Raw genomic sequence first — 16,687 nt, 5'->3', positions numbered from 1 at the left:
CCCCTCATACGTTCGGGCGGACAATCCGGTCGCTGACTGGTATACCGAAAACAGGCGTCTCGGCGCCTCGGCTAACCAGCACCCCTCATATTCAGCTCAAATATAAGATAGATATGGAGAGGCCCGAACATGCCCGAGCCTGTCCGTCATGTTAGACTGATGATGGGGTCCCACATGAAATTGCCGGAAACCCGGTGGTCCGACGGACGTCTTCTTCGGTGGGGGTGTGAACGTTGCGTGCTACCGCTTCGACTCGCCGCCCAAGGCCAAATCCGACTGTTTAAGCCGGCCGATGTCCCCCAACCCTAGCCGCATCCACCTCCTCCCTCTCCGCGCCACCACCCCGAGCCCATCCACCTCTCTCCCCCTCAGCCGCTCTTCCCACGCCGTCCGGCTCCGCCATGGCCCGACAAAAGAAGATGACGTATGCTATGTTCAATACAGAGTGCCGGTTCCAGATTGAGGAGGAGATCCGGGTGAGGCGTACCGCCCGCATCGCAGCCGATCTGCCTTTGGACTCATGGAGTCGGAGGAGGAGGAAGAGGAGGAGGAGCAGCAGCTGATTCCGATGGAGGTGGCGGATCGGGAGGAGGACGAGATGGAGCAGACGGAGGCGGAGGAGCCGGCTCCGGGCTTCAGCATGGAGGACACGGAGGCAGAGTTTGCAGTCGCCCAAACGTCTGAGATGGCGGAGCAGCAGGCCATCCTGGAGTCCATCCAGGATGAGGCCTATGTGGAGGCCAACCGACAATTCTTCCGGCAGGAATGGGCGACGGGCGACGTGCTTTTCGACAAACTAGACGCGGAGATGGAGGCGGAGGCCAACGAGGAGTATCCGGAGGAGCCGCAAGAGCCGGAGTTGCGGCTGCTGCCCATGTATCTGGAGCCAGAAACAGAGATAGTGGACATCTCCGACGAGAATTTAGATAGTATAGGTTTTGTATGTAGGATTTCCTCGTTTGTATGCTTGGCATGGATTTAAAGTTTCAAATATAAGGTATCCGGATGCAGAGTAATAAATTTATGACGTGGTCAGTCACTGCCCATAAACGCACCCAGACGCTTTCGCCGATGTTGAGGGACCGGTTTACCAAATACGATGGTAGATGCTCTAAGCTTCTCGGAGCCACAAATACCATCAAGCCTAAGAGCATCTCCAGCAGTTAGCCCTCCCATGAGGCATAAAAATCGCCGCCTGGGGGCGAGCCGGCGGTATAATCGGCTCTGGGGGCGGTTGGGCACCCAACTGTCGCCCCCAGGCGCCGATGTTGGCCCATTTTTCGGCCCACTTTCGGCGAAAAAGGCCCGATATCGGCACGAATCGGCCCATATTCGGCGTGGTTCGGCATGAATTCTCAACATAAATAATTTTTTATCACATAGTTCATCACAGAAAATCAATAGTAATCAAATAGATCAACAAATAGTTCAATACAAATTATATAGTTCAACAAATAAAAACTTATATTTCATCACACGTCGAGCTAGGGGTCGCCCTTGATCCTCCATAGGTGCTCCACCAGATCATGCTGCAGTTGTTGATGCATTTGTGGGTCTCGGATCTCCTGACACATATTGAGGTAGGCATTCCAGGTTGCCGGTAGCTGGTGATCAACTTGGGCAAGAGGACCCTGCCTGTAGTATGGTTCAGTGTCAAACACTGGCTCTTCCTGCTCGCTCTCAATGATCATATTATGCAAGATGACACAGTAAGTCATGATCTCCCATATTTGATCTTTCGACCAGGTCTGAGCAGGGTACCGAACAACAGCAAATCGAGATTGGAGCACACCAAATGCCCACTCGACATCCTTCCTGCAGGCCTCCTGAACCTTGGCAAAGTGGGACTTCTTGCCTCCTGGCATAGTGTTTGAGATAGTCTCCACAAATGTCGACCATCTTGGATAGATGCCATCAGCTAGATAGTACCCCTTGTTGTAGTGCTGCCCATTGACCTCAAAGTTCACCGAAGGAGAATGACCTTCAACAAGCTTGGCAAAGACATGGAAGCACTGCAGCACGTTGATGTCATTGTGAGTTCCTAGCATACCAAAGAAGGAGTGCGAAATCCAGAGGTCATGTGCGGCCACCGCCTCAAGTACCACACTGCAACCGCCTTTGGCGCCTTTGCACATCCCCTGCCAAGCAAATGGGCAGTTCTTCCATTTCCAATGCATGCAGTCGATGCTTCCAAGCATCCCAGGAAATCTTCTTGCTGCATACTGTGCTAGGATCCGAGAGTGTCTTCCGCATTGGATGTTCGCCATTATTGCGGTCCAAACACTGCCAGCACTGCCCTGCAGAACTTGTAGAAACCCTCAATGGTGGTGGACTCATCCATGCGCCCATAGTCGTCAAGTAAATCACCGGGAGCTCCGTATGCAAGCATCCTCATCACTGTCGTGCGCCTATGGATTGAGGTGAATCCAAGTGTGTCGGTGCAATCCTTCTTGCACTTGAAGTAGTTGTCGAACTCCCGGATGGAATTCACAATCCTGACGAAAAGCTTTCGGCTCGTCCAATAACGGCGCCGAAATACTTTATCGCCGTGCAGTGGAGCGTCGGTGAAGTAGTCGGAGTAGAGCATGCAGTAGCCTTCCAGATGATGCCGGTTCTTTGCTTTCATCCGCCCCGGCGCCGAGCCACCTAGCCGCGGCTTTTTATTGCTCGCGAGCAGGCCGACGAGGGCGGCGAGGACCATGAGATGTTCCTCTTCCTGGATATCGGCATCGGCTTCCTTCTCCAGTAGCGCGGCGAGCGCCTCCTCGTTGTCCGAGTTCATTGCCGAGCAGGCAAATCGCCGAACACCTTGCGGGCGTGGTGGGCGCACACCCGTCGGTACACTGCCCTGCGCAGCCGGAACGCCGGAAAAATCGCTCGGACGGTGGTGGAGAGGCTGCCGCGTTGAAACCCCTTCTCTTCCCCGACAGGGAATGGCCTATCTAGCGGTAGTGGGCGGTGGGCGGCGCCGGGATCGGCAGGGTGGCGGATGAGCGTGCGGGGGATGGGAGGCGAATCTGGACAATTGGCATGACTTTTCGTCTGACAGTGTGGCCCGGGTGTGTTTTTCCCTTGCGCTGGGGCCCCCGAGCGCCCCCCCCCCCCCCCAGTGCGCCGGGTTCGGCCTGTGATTGCCGGGCCCAAAAACGGACCGAGCCGGCGGATTTTGACGTCTTGGGGGCGCGACTGGGGCGTTTTTTGGACGCCGGGGCGTAAAAAGTCGCCGGGGGGGCTGTTGGGGGCGCAGCTGGAATTGCTCTAACCCTAGCACCAGAGACACGAGCAGCATGGGCAACACGTAATGCTACAACTCCATTTTTTTGGTGACGGTGCAGGAACAGCGTGGGGGGGCCGAATCATTCTGTTAAGTGAAGTTGCAATGCGAGTGTATATCGCATGTTCTTTTATGTGAAATAATGCCTACCGTATCACCTGACTTTCTTTTACGAGTCAGTTTTTTTTAACACGGTAAAGATGCAGACACTAATACATGCTCATATACACTCATCCATATTAACGCAAGCACACACATCCTATCTATGTGAGCACCTTCGAAAGATTGAGCTGACAAGTTATCTTGAGATTGACGAACTCACCGCAGGCGCCTCCCCGGTTGCTATGGGGTACGATTTTAGGAGACCAAGGCCTTGTTCTCATATGGTCGGAGGATGTTTCCTTAAGATAGGGCCATCAGTCATGATGGTCTAGTGAGGCTGCGTCGAATGCAGTATACCCCTCTGACTATGTTTGGTATTCCGGATGCATCGGGATCTATGCAACACCATTGCAAAAGCTAGGAAGAAACATGATCCTTGGTTTGAGCTGAGAAAAAAAATGCAAGGGTAACTACGAGTGCAAGCCCATTGTTGAAGATTCCATCAACCGTGCGAGTCATTGCTTATAGATGCTCGGCCGTCATCGATGACTATGTTCACATCGGGGAAGATCTCATCCTTGAGTATGTGAGACTTCATAGCACTTGATTCTTGTATTTTTATCATGTTTATTTGCATTCTTAGTTATCGAAAAAGAATTTCGCTCCGCTTTATTTGGATTCTTAGTTCATGTGGACTGTATGTTGTGTTTGAATCTGAATGGTTCAGTTTAAACCATTAAATTAAATATGTATATGAACTGTCTGTTCTTTTTTTGAGAATGAATCGTCTGTTCTTGAATTCTTAAGTTTTGCATTAAAGTGCTATAAATTTGAATGGTTGGACGAAATGGAAAAATTATTTTTCTGGCCATTAAGTTTCACGGATCTGCTAGATAAAGAAAACTAGCTTTTCTAGAGGATAAGGGATGCTATAGATGCCCATACCCACCCTATCACATTTGTTACTCGTGATACATGTAACCCATTATATTATGATGTTACACCATCTTTTTCCTATTAAAAAAATCACATGGTCGTAGTTTTTGCATGGTAAACTAGTGCTATGCATGTGTAGAACGGTGGGATTAAATACTCTCGTTAAGGCAGGAGATTGGTTTCTTCAAAGTGTTGTGTGTAATTTTTTGTTTCTTCAAGGATCAGTGCTATAAGAGTTGACTGGCTGTCTTTTGCCATTTGGCCAAAAAAAACGTGTATAGGTTTCTAACTAAATTCACGGGCGAAGTTAGTTGGATCTTGTCATCATACCTACATAAGTATTTCCATGCGTAGGATAGTAGATTGACGAAGCATGTCATGCATGTCCAGATGAAGGGTTTCGTTGGTTCTACGGTATGCTCCCACTTTCAGCCCCAGTAATACCACGAGACACGAGCGTCTAATAAGCCAGGCTTTGGTTGCAGGCTTGCAACGGATGAGACACCATGATGAAAATGGCTTGCGCCTCGTTTTATATTAGATAAAACACGGAAAAGAATATGAGGCTACAGGGATACACCTTTAGTTGGGCCGTGCTTGTACACATCCCTTGCAACTTCAACAATTTACACATGTCCGCAATTTTCTATCTTTCCAGACAGGACCATGTGGTGGACAGCTACGTGAAGCAGGCGATGGGGGCGTCAAGTTTGGTGCGCCTCATTTTGCTGCAGCACAGCCATGCAATGCACTGAAGAGATCATGTGCTTGTCTCCCATGCATGCATGGTGGTGAGTTTGCCAAGTTGGCGAGTCTGTTGCATAGATGGTGCAATCGGATAGGAAACGGACGCGATCAGTGGATAAGATGTGGATGTGGTGCTGGATTCGCGGGGTCGACGTCGTCCATCCGGATGTGGACGTGCAGACGCGGCTCGTCACGACATGTCATCGTGAGATTGACGGCCCGTCGAACGCTCCCAGTGTGGTTTCCACGTTTGTGAAACGAGGGGAAAACGAAACCTGCCAACGTGCTTGTCGGTGACTGATGTGCCCCCGAGAGGCCAAGACTGCGCATAGTTTGTGCAGGATGATGATAATTCAAACCCAGCACACTAGCGCCTAGTTTCATTACAAATCCAAGTAGGTATTGCTTGGGACCCATAGAAGGAAACCAGCCCTGCACATTGGACAACAGCAATGAAAATTCAAGCAACAGTTTGACTATTTTCTCTCTCTTGAAATTGGAAGGTTTTGTCCTGAATTTGTGATCCAAATTCAGTACTCCGTCTGGTCAGGTTTTTTATAATGCCGGGCAAGTATTTTAAGGTTTTCGATTTACTAGCGAAACACATGTCATATGCCATAGAAAAATATCTTCACATTTGTTACCGAATGAAATTTCTACACGGAATTTTTTTGAAGAATATTACACATGTTAGTAAATTAAAGACCTAAGAATCCATGCCGAAACTCGATCAAAAGGAAGTACAGAAGGTCGTCCTTCATGGTTGCCAAGTTCTGGATCATTTTTTTTAAATGAGGCAAAAGATTTATCATTTTCATTGATTAAGAAGAAGAGAGAATTGCCCGGTTAATTCGCGGAAAACCGGGCTAAAACTGATACAACTCAACCCACATGACATGGGCACCATCGGCCAACCTGGCCACCGACATGGGACACAAAGCTACAAAGAAGAAAGGCATTCGCCGAGGAGTCGCAAGCGTCATTGTCATCACCGATTGCCTCGAAGCCAACCTGCAAACAGCTGTATAGAAGCCACGACGGCACAATGCCACCGGATGGCCACACGCGCAAGCAACTGACAGCTCCGACTTTGACGATGAGCCTCACCAGGGAAATATGCAAGACTTGCGCCGACAGTGCCCACAGAAGAGCACCTCGGACACGCCGGGAAGAACCGACTACCAAAGTCCACGCCGCGACCCGAGCTCCTCTCGACACCATCATCGTTGCCAAACAGAAACCAGCGCCCCGCCTCAGCAAACCACGCGGCGAAGATGCCGCCATCCACGGCGAAGATGCCGCAATCCACCAGTCTCCCAGACAAACAGAAGGACACGCGTCAGACCACCCTGATGAGAGTTCCAGCATTACACATCGATCGAAGCAAAGCGGAGGATCAACCATGAGTCTCTGAACTGGTACTATCCTTGTGGCGGTTAAGTCCCGAGAGCTACCAGGTGCTATCTATTTCTTATTATTTCGCATTGCAAATTAATTCGTCAAAGACTTTCTTTTTGCTTCCAGCTTGCACTATTTTGCGTACACATATTAATCGACTGACGGTCACCATGAGGTACAACCTTCCACGGCTGGATCGTAATACAAGGTTTCTCCACAAGCCAATACACGACCGTTGCTAGCACAAGCCGATTATGACGATACACTGGATGGATTCGGAAAAGAGAGATGGCTGGACTAGTGAGAAGAAGAGAAAAGACCGTAAGTCTTCGTCACAAATTCAAATCCATTTGCAAAATAATATTTTGCACAAAGTCTTGACCGAGAAAGCAACTGTTGCCCTATGATTGAAGCTGAAAGATATATGCATGACAAAAGGTTTTACTATCAAGATGCATCCGAATCAAAAACTATTCCTGCACAATTATCCCTTCAATTATCCTAAGGGAGGTAATGTTTTAAATCACATGATTTAAAGAAATTGTATCTATCTAGTAGCAAGGATGATAACTACGAAGAAGATATGGGAAAATACAAGGGAGCTCCTGGGTGCTCCACACCCCTATACGATATTAAACGTAAAAAACACCAAAAAATTCTAAAAATCCAAAATTTGGGGATATCAAACTTGGGTTCTCAATCTACTCATGTATGAAGTTTCGTGAAAAAATACAAGAAAATGTATCTGTAGAGAAGGAAATACCGTCTGGAAATAAATCCATCCAAACAGTTTTATTCTATACATAGAATTTTTTTGTCTTCTCTGCCACGAATAAGTTTCCTAGTATTTTTTTTTCACAAAATTTCACACGGGGACTCAGGTTAGATATCCCAAAATCCCTTTTTTTTAAATCTCTCGGTTTTTTTTGAATTTAATATTTGTATAGGGGTGTGGAGCACCCGGGTGCTACAAATCCGCTTCCGAAGATATGGGCTTAATAATGTTCACTGTCAAGTTCTTACACCAATTTTAGAGATGCAATCGTATACGACCGTGATACTCTCACCCTTAATGAGGTTTATGAAGCTTTGCATTACAAAGAGAAAATGAAACTAATGGTGTTGGTGGTGGTTCAAGTTCATCCCAAGCCAACAGATTATCTGTTCATGGCAAGACACATGAGAAGAGCACAAATAATGAAAACAGAGGCAAAAGTTCAAACGGCTGCAGGGGGGTATGTATAAACCGGTATATATAAGAGCTCATGAAAGATGAGTAAACGAGAACGAGTTGTATTAGAGGTGGATAGCATCGTAAAGCCCAACACAGTACTGGAATTTGGATCACACAGTTTTCTGTCTGTTTTAAGTTGCAGGTATAAACTTAACATAATGGATCAGACATTAACACGTATGTCTAGGGAAATAATGTAAGAACCCATTTAATTCTATGTTATTTAAGTCCACATACGAGTTTGCATCTGGGGGTAAATACACTTATCAACTGCTAACACAGTGGGACTATGTTTGCATCCTACACAAAGAGGACTGGGCTGCGCTCGCTATGCACAAAGTAGTAGTACAAAAGACCAGATTACTAATCAAATCACACCATTACCTATATGTGATATACAAGCAAATCTAGTGTTAGTGTCGAGACCAGGTAGCAATATATCATCATTCAATCATCACGCTACTGCGATCCCCCAGCCCGCCTTTGAACCGCTAGCGAAAACCGTAAGCAGCATCAGCGATGCAACCGCACAGATCGTGCAGAAAATAACACCATCAAGGCATTCATGCAAACTACTGCTCCTCTGCAGAAAAGTTGGGTTCTGCTGGCTTCTGCAACAGCCTTGCGGGCACCCTTTCCTGCAGCCGGGCCTTCCGGGTGGCATTTCTCCTCAAGATCCGCATCATGTTGCGAGCAAAACGTGAAGCGTATATTGCCGCACCGAAGCTGAGCGGAGTGGAACCGTCATTCACAATCGCGAGTTGCAGCCTTTCCTCCTTCTCGCGCAGAGCATCTTCCATCTTCTTTCTGCAGCGCCTGTGCCAGGCCGCTTGTATGAAACAAGCGGCCCAAGTTCTCCACTGCTGCGAATAGAACCTGAAGGTGTGCCGGAGCTGTTTGCTGTGTAGCCGTCGAAACTGTGTGGCCACAAACTTCAGGTCTTCAGCCATCAAAGCAAAAGCTTCGACTTCAGACATTGACTTCACTGTCCTGGTTGAGATGGGGAGACTGGTTGCTGAGTTGGGATCAAGAGCCCAGGTAAGAAGCTCCTCACCACAGAAATCTCCGCTTTTCAGAACATCAGAGTTGAAGAAGCCAGTTTTCCCACCGTTTGTCGTCATGCTCATGAGGTTTCCTCTCGTGATAAAGAACATTTCATTTACTGGATCCCCCTCACGAACGATGCAGCCACCTTCTGTGTACAAAACAGGCTTTAGGCAGTCGCACAAGGCATTCAAGAGCTGATCATCCATTTTTTCAAACATTGGAACCTGAAAATGAAAAAGGACGCATTCAGGGTAACCAAAAGAGCAAGATCTTGATCAATACATCAGATCACCATCAAAAAGTTGCTACCTTAAAGTCCAGGGTCTCCTTAAAAACTTAAAAACGTGTGCAGAGAGTGTCTCCCAAAGAAACAGCATGCTAGTTGCTAGAGTGCTAGTAAACTTTACAGGGTCATGTAAACCCATGATACTGATCACACATGAATAAATGGGCAATACTTCAGATGCATAGATTAGAAACAAAGGCTGGATAATAGCACTGTATGACCGTATCCAATTGGATACCTTTCTAAAAAGATGCAAACCTAATAAGAACCAATACAAATCATTCATAAGTCAAAACTTGGATCATTCGGTGTAAAAATAGCTCAACCGTTTATTTGACGAGCATATTTTCCAAAACTGGCTCATCCTGGGATTAACAATTAACAGTTACAGCTCAAGTGATACACTTGTTTGGAAAGAGTAAAGTGCAACAGGAAGAAATATGGATTATTCATGACTTTATAACTGGGTGTATATAGTTCCATTGTTTGTTTAATTAACTAATATTTTTGAAAACTTCCTTAAAATTGGGACTAGCATTAGTATTTATTGCCAGTGCAGCAAGTTACTCTGCAATCAGAAACTTGTACTCCCTCCGTCCGGAAATACTTGTCGGAGGAATGGATGTATCTAGTCATATTTTAGTTTTAGATGCATCCAGTTTTATCCATTTGTGCGACAAGTATTTCTGGACGGAGGGAGTATATTGTAAGAACATACCCTCTTGAGAAGTGATAAACAAAGATGTCGTTTTATAGCCCTTCTAAGATCCTTGGGGAGGTTCATCAGGAGGTGCTCTTCATCAACCCCGCTTGTCTCTTGCCATCTATATTGTTCATAACGCCGTATTCGCTCCTTGAGGTTATCAGGAAGAAGCCGATATGACATCCATTGATCTGTGTCGCGGCTTTTCACTCTCGTTTCTTCTATTCTCAGAGTAGCTGACTGCAAATAGGTCTGTAAAAGTAGCAAAGGGGACAAACGAAAATAGTAAGCACTTAGAGCATGAATTAGCTACCCAAACAGCACAGCAGTCACTTGTACGCAAATAACGACATAATTGATATTTCAATATCAGAGAGAAACTGAAACAACCTTTGTATTACTTATTACACAACTTGAAAAATTAACCTATTCGTGTGTGTGTGTGTGTGTGTGTGTGTGTGTGTGTGTGTGTGTTAGAAATAAGAAATTAACCTCTTGCTATGCTTATTTGGAAAAATCAAACATTTTTGTGCCAAGACTATATTGGTTTATCGCACTAGTCATAATGGTATAGCATGTGGCATAGTTCCACGACTTTATCTGTATGATGATAGTATTCACAAGTCACCGCCAAGATGAGTCCATCTTTCTCAAGATTAGTTGGACAGTTTTTTGGCTTTATGTAATTCAATAACAAATATTTCTTCTGTCATGGAACACATTTAAGCGACAGTCTAGCACTCCAGATCTCCTATTGATCATGGAGGAAACAGAATCATAAAACATTAGCATGTTTCTGTTTCCAATGCAAGTTTTATTGATGCAATAACTTTCAAGGATGATATTTATTATTTTTATTTAAAAGATATCTACAATTCTGAACTAAAATAGAGAAAATGAATAAGAATATTTATAGCTATCAGTGACACATATTATTACCTGCATATTACCGATCAGAAGTGAAAACAGAACTAAGCCGGATATTGAGACAAAAACTGCAAACAAATTCTCCCAAGCATAAGTGCTTGTTTTGAGGTTTTGGCCAAGCGAACTGCATTAAATAGACCAAGAGAGATATAAGTGTTATACAATTTAAATATATTTATGTAGTGCAGTTTCGTCTTTAGACAAACCTGAGATTTTGCAGACCCCACCAGACACAGTAAAATAATTTTGCGAAGAAATTTGTTGATTGCGAAACATTATTTATAGCTGGCAGATAGATTCCAAAGAGTGGGTCTGGAAGATTGTCTGTGGTTATACTTGGATTGCAAACACTCCGTAAGAAAACATTTTCAGCATTCGTATTACCATTCCCACAGTATAGATATGCAGGGTTACAGTCAGGATTTAGACTACATTTCTGTTTCCAGCAGGCATCTTTGCGTTGAATAGAAAGCAAGTACCAAACTGCTCCAAGGACCTGCAGCAATTAAAGATTACCGGTAAACATTTAGCCATTGAAGCTTAGTTACATTTCACATTTGCACTTCTGAAAAGTAGTCCATTATGCTGAATATAGAACTAGATGACGACATACAAATCAACCTAAAATGCTACATGACACCTTCACTTAATAACAGGTGTCACTTCAGACATTGACATGACCTAGAATATACAAACTTGAGTAATTGACCATTGAAAATAACAATAATAATAAGTTAACAAAAATTATAAGATAATATTATTTTATATAAGACTTGTATAATAAACCAATACTATTAGAAAATATTTGAATAGACTGCAAAAAGTGGAAACCAGTGCAAAAATACCCCTTAGCAACGCTATTAGGAAATTGGTGCATATGTGCTAGAATATATCTCGACAGGGTGCAGAGCTTATCAAGGGCATGTTTGGTACAACGGATTTTCAGCAATTTTGCAGAAAATAGTTCATTTCCCATCGGAATTGGGTAACACTTGCATCTTCCAAGTGTGCCCAAAATATTTTACAATTCTTACGAGATTATTCCTAGGGGGTGGATGCTCTTGCAGTCTTGCATAAACATTTGCAGCATTATTTACAACCAGTCTCTAGGTAAAAAATCCTTACATATTTTGAGCATTATAATGACGTATTTTACACTGAATCATAATAACAGACTACCATATAGTTAGCCTCACGCCCTTCATTAGTAGCATCAGCAAGCTCGTTTACACGCTGCGCGAACCTTATTTGTAAGTTGGGAATAGACAACTGCAAACTCTTTACATGGACACATCAGCAGTGTTGCCCCCTGTGCAGTCTAGAGCAGTAGATGGCAACACGAGCGTGCCATGCTTATTTGTACAGAAGGTATGGTCTAGAATCCTCAACTAGTTGAAGTGTGACGCCATGTGCCCCACAAAACTTCGATAATCTAGTGGATTGGTGGCAAGCAGCGGTCAATGGATTCCAACCTTACTTTAGGGGCTACCTCTGGAAAAAGAGAAATGGAGCAACCATCCACTTAGCCCCCAGCATTTCCATCTAAGATTGGCAAAGACTGAACAATGAGAGAGTACCCTCAGATACAGCAAAATCATGCTAAAAGGGTCAGTTTTTGCACTCCGTAGAGTGATAGATCTGGAGAAATATATATTAGATGCAGTAGGTTTTTTCACGTAAAGGATACTTTTAACCGAAAGAAGTACAGGATACACCTTGCTTTGGTGATTAGTTGTTCGAAACAACATGCAGCAAATAAACAAGACAATTTTATGACTTATATACAGTATAAACTGGTACTCCCTCCGATCCAAAACAACACTTACTTTGGATCGGAGGGAGTACTAAAAAGCTCAAAATTAGGAGCATGTACAAACATGAGAATTACCATCAGGGTCAATGAAGGAAAAGAACTACTCCCTCCGTAAACTAATATAAGAGTGTTTAGATCACTAAAGTAGTGATCTAGTTTACAGAGGGAGTATCTTTTAGTCATTTATATCCTATCCCTCACGGAAAATTTACTACTCATTATGTTAACTGTCCAATACTCCTGCGCCAAGTAGAATTTTCACACAGATAGGAAACCACCGTGGATGTTATGCACAATTATAAAAAAAGGAAAAAAGAGAAGCAATTGAGCTGTACAACTGACATACTGTGTCGCCCCCATCGACAAAGTTAATGGAAAATCACATGCCAAACTTAGGCACATACTTTTTAGTCCACATAATTTCTTACCGTACATGAAACTGCTCGTGCTATCACTATCATATTGGCAAAACGAACAGCTGACTTACGTAGTTACAGTTTTCACAATACAGAAATTATGAACTAAGCACTTACATGACTAGCAAGCATGTAAATTATTAGATTGAAGGCAGCACCAGCCCATGCTGTCTCTGTAATTATCCCAGCAGATCTAGTGATTTGAAGATATAATGGCCTTATTCGGATTAGCCGAGGTACATATTGGCATATAACTATAATCATCAAGATGTTTTTCGCTTTCATGAACTTTGAGCCCTGAAGAGGAGGCAGAACGACCAAAATGATCACCTGGTAACAGAAGTTGATCAAGGTTACATGCTTGACTTCAGGACATAATAGTAAAAAGGTGTATATTTACTGCACTATGGGAACTGCAAATTACAGAAAAATCACCAGATAGAATGATAGCATCGTCATAATCTATATTCATCACAACCAACACTCCAATATGTGAACTGGTACAGCATAAGTATAACTCTTGAAACAGGCAAAAAAAAAGTATTTTTACACAGTATAACTCTTGAAACAGGCAAAAAAAAAGTATTTTTACATAGCTCTCATGCACACACTACCAGGCACACATCCACATGAATAAAATCCCATATAAAATAGTGTATGATCTTAAATGTAAAGAAGCATTTGCTATGATGTGATCAAATGCTTCATGCTAAGCCTAACCAAGTAGATAGCATAGTACCTGAGGGAGGGGTAGAACAGCACAGACATCAATCAGAAAATATGTTGACAGATACCGCTTTGCTATAGCATATCTATCCTCAACCAATACACCCCTACCAAAATTTGTAGAGGAAGACGTGATAAAGCCTGTCCGAAACTGGAATATGATATGGAGTACATAAAATATATCTGTGAAAGAGCGCAGGACACTTGCAATGATTTTCATCTTCCTATCCAAATACCAGCAAGGATTTTTATCACTGATAACCGGGATATAGAGGAACAATGGGTCCACAGAGACTGCAAAAATACATGATAACACAAATATCTTGTTCCATCTTTGCAGAAATGGTCCTTGTGGGTGAAAAACATTTTGCGTGGACTTCCAGTCTTCCAGCATTGATCTCTTCAAGGTTTTAAAATGGAATAAGTTTCCAAGGAATGCAAATAATCCACCAGTTCTTTCTTTAAGTGATCTAAATACACTATGTCTGCGTGGTGAAACTGTGTTCTCTGAGTTAACAGATTGCTCTGATCTCCAGTCCTGAAATCTGCACATATCATCAAGCCAGACAAAACACTCAGAACAGTCATAACATAAAGTTTTTCAGTGATTCATCCTTTACATAAAGCCAGACAAACTTGTGTCGGTTCTGTTTGAAAGAGAGAGAAAATGTGTAGCTTTAACTGCAGTTTTAGAGGCAGAGAATTCCGCTAACCCATTTTGAGGTAAAGGGACTAATCAAACCATTGTATGATGAAAGTAGAGGCACCAACGTTCCATGTACTTTTTTTTCTCGAGTGTGCATATCATATATTAGAGAAGAAGGGCAAAAGAATGCCTCCACCGGAACGTTCCATGTACTCTTGTTTACTTAAGGAACTACCACACTATTATTCACATGTGTAATGTGTTGCGTTAATTCCTCAAAAACCATGTGTTGTGTTGCTAACTTGCTATAACAAAGAGCTGGAGGATGTAAGTTTGACAAACCATTTCTGTGGAAACTTCTCAAGCAGCAGGGGGAGGGGGGAGTGTAAGAAATTGACCTAACATATCTGTCCTCTCTTTCCATCATTATCTCCACCAAGCAAACAGTTAGCAGCCAAGAGTGCTAGATCAATCCTTCAAGGTGTGGAATTTGCATTCATTGAGTTCCCTGCTGATTATCAAGTATAAGTAACAGCAACAAACAATAACTTTCTACACAACAAGACAACAATCCCTTAGTACACCTGACAGGAATGTTCAGCGAGGTAGCTTAAATATTGTCAACCAGGTTATCAAATAAAATGATAAATGGTGATTCAGAGGATTTGACGGGTAGAAACAAATCCATGACGGGTGAAATATAGGTGACCATGATCCCTTGGTATACTTTATAAGGGATAAGAGTCAAACTAATAGGTGGTTAAATTTTGTCAGCCAAATAAAGGTAACAAGACAGCAAGAGTAAATACTGGACAGATGTATTTTTTAGATACAAAGATTTTTGTACACCGCTCCTTCTAGATTGTCCTCCAATTGGACCTTGGTGAACAAATACTACTAAAGTGACAGTAAGTATTGAACCATAGTCGGCATGAATATGATTTATGGTGCGCTCGATCCTCGCCCGACTTGCTAGAAATTAACTTGATCGTTTGATCATAGCCAAGAAAAAGAAGCATGTTCTATTATTTAGTATCTCAGAGTATCCCAGCCGTATTAAATTGGAAGAACCATGATCTGCATGGGAGTTAGACACAATGGCGCAGGCTTCACTCGTGCAGCCTTGCGGGAGAGTCTATTCGGCTCTCCTCCTGCAGCAAGGCTTTAAAGTGCTACCAAATGGTTTCCTGTGCCTAGCACGGTTAGGATTCTCCTAGCCAGCTAGCTTCAGATCAAAGTACCCTTAGGCTTCCTCGAGCAGAAACAAGATCATCACGACTCACGAGTTAAATATATGTGTCCTTACATTCTCCTGATAAACTTTACAAGGGTAAACGTGATAACACTAGGTGGTTAAATTTTGCCAGCCTGATAAAGGTAACTTAGGCAGCGAGTATAAATACCATACAAATAGATTCAAAGGTTTTCCAACATAGCTTGAGTTCCATGTGCATCCAATTCGGCCACAAAAAAAAAGACACAATGCATATAAGAACAAAATAATCGCCGTGTCCGTAGAGTCACCCTATAGAATGATTAGAATGTTCCTTTGAAAACCCAATTGCTGCTGGGGCAGACAAAAGTATAGCAGAGTAACGTTAAAATGCCAAATTAAGCCCCGCTGAAATTAACCCTCTGCACACCCACGGTTCCGCCTGACACTTGGCAACCACAAACCCAAACCCGCAACCTCTACAGCCACAGCAACAGATCCTAACTTCGATGCTCAAACTGGATAAAAACTAAATTAACGACAGACAGAAAGCAGCAAGCACTAGAGAGACTAAAGTACGATCATGTTTTTCCCGCAGCAGTGCGCAGAAGCCACCAGCTCGCCGCAAAATCACACGCCCAGAGCTAAGCGCGCACAGGATCAACCCGCAGAATCTTAAGACAGAGCGGCGAGGGCTGCAACAGGTCCGAGCAGGGGAGGCGGGAGCTCACCTAGGGTTTGAAGAGGGCTTGCTCTCCTTGCGCCGTGTTAGGCGGGCTGGCGGGTGGACGGAGGAGGGGAATGAGACGGGTGGTGGGATGGAATGGTAGGGGGGACGGGGGCTTCGCGGTCATGAGGCATGGTGGTAGTTGCCGCGGAATGGTGGTCGTCGTGGACTGGAGGACGAAGGGAGCAAAGGGGGAAAGAAAGAAAAGTGGGTGGCTGTGGGGACCCTCCCGTGGTGGACTCCACAATGACCCTGCCTAGTCTACGCCGTCGAGCAGGCCGGCCCAGTTAATAAAATAGTTCTGCGAGATTTGGACGTCATTTTTGGGCAGCGCTATGTCTCGCTTATCGCGGCGACTATATCTCGCCTTGAGCGAGATGAAAGCTCCTCTCGCTGATTTTTTTTACTTTTTTCGCTTTTACTAGTCATGAGGGAGCAGTTGAACTCGGGAGCAGAGTAGGACTTTCATAGCCGCTAACCAGTACGCCATAG

At 44.1% G+C, this 16,687-nt stretch overlaps 1 protein-coding gene across 5 annotated transcripts; it reads right to left on the bottom strand.

Annotated features, from left to right (window-relative positions):
• Nucleotides 1-7,875: 7,875 nt before the first annotated feature.
• On the bottom strand, nt 7,876-16,446 carry LOC123156089 (cyclic nucleotide-gated ion channel 1). 5 transcript variants are annotated; one of them, XM_044574259.1, is made up of 9 exons: nt 16,200-16,446; nt 14,654-14,763; nt 13,623-14,154; nt 13,001-13,213; nt 11,039-11,150; nt 10,861-10,966; nt 10,667-10,778; nt 9,743-9,979; nt 7,876-8,962 (listed from the first exon to the last, which is right to left on the bottom strand). In XM_044574259.1, the coding sequence occupies exons 2-9, from the start codon at nt 14,680-14,682 to the stop codon at nt 8,264-8,266; spliced, it is 2,040 nt and encodes a 679-aa protein (XP_044430194.1). In that variant the 5' UTR covers nt 14,683-14,763; nt 16,200-16,446; the 3' UTR covers nt 7,876-8,263. The 5 variants fall into 5 exon arrangements, with proteins under 5 accessions (XP_044430194.1, XP_044430192.1, XP_044430193.1 ...); XM_044574257.1 differs by having other exon boundaries at nt 10,861-11,150; XM_044574258.1 differs by having other exon boundaries at nt 10,861-11,150; nt 14,654-14,766; nt 16,200-16,371.
• Between the last annotated feature and the right edge of the window lie 241 nt (nt 16,447-16,687).

The sequence above is a fragment of the Triticum aestivum genome, chromosome 7B (assembly GCF_018294505.1).
Source record: "Triticum aestivum cultivar Chinese Spring chromosome 7B, IWGSC CS RefSeq v2.1, whole genome shotgun sequence".
NCBI classification, from domain to species: Eukaryota; Viridiplantae; Streptophyta; class Magnoliopsida; order Poales; family Poaceae; genus Triticum; species Triticum aestivum.
Note: the sequence above shows the minus strand (reverse complement) of the source record. Positions and strands in the feature narration are given on the sequence as shown.

Excerpts from the sequence above, each read along its gene's own strand:
- LOC123156089 (XM_044574257.1), bottom strand. The coding sequence starts at position 14,682 with ATGATGGAAAGAGAGGACAGATATGTTAG. Across the intron at positions 9,980-10,666 it reads TTCTGATCGGTAATATGCAG|ACCTATTTGCAGTCAGCTAC; the intron begins GTAATAATATGT and ends CTACTTTTACAG. Across the intron at positions 8,963-9,742 it reads GTTTATCACTTCTCAAGAGG|GTTCCAATGTTTGAAAAAAT; the intron begins GTATGTTCTTAC and ends TTTCATTTTCAG.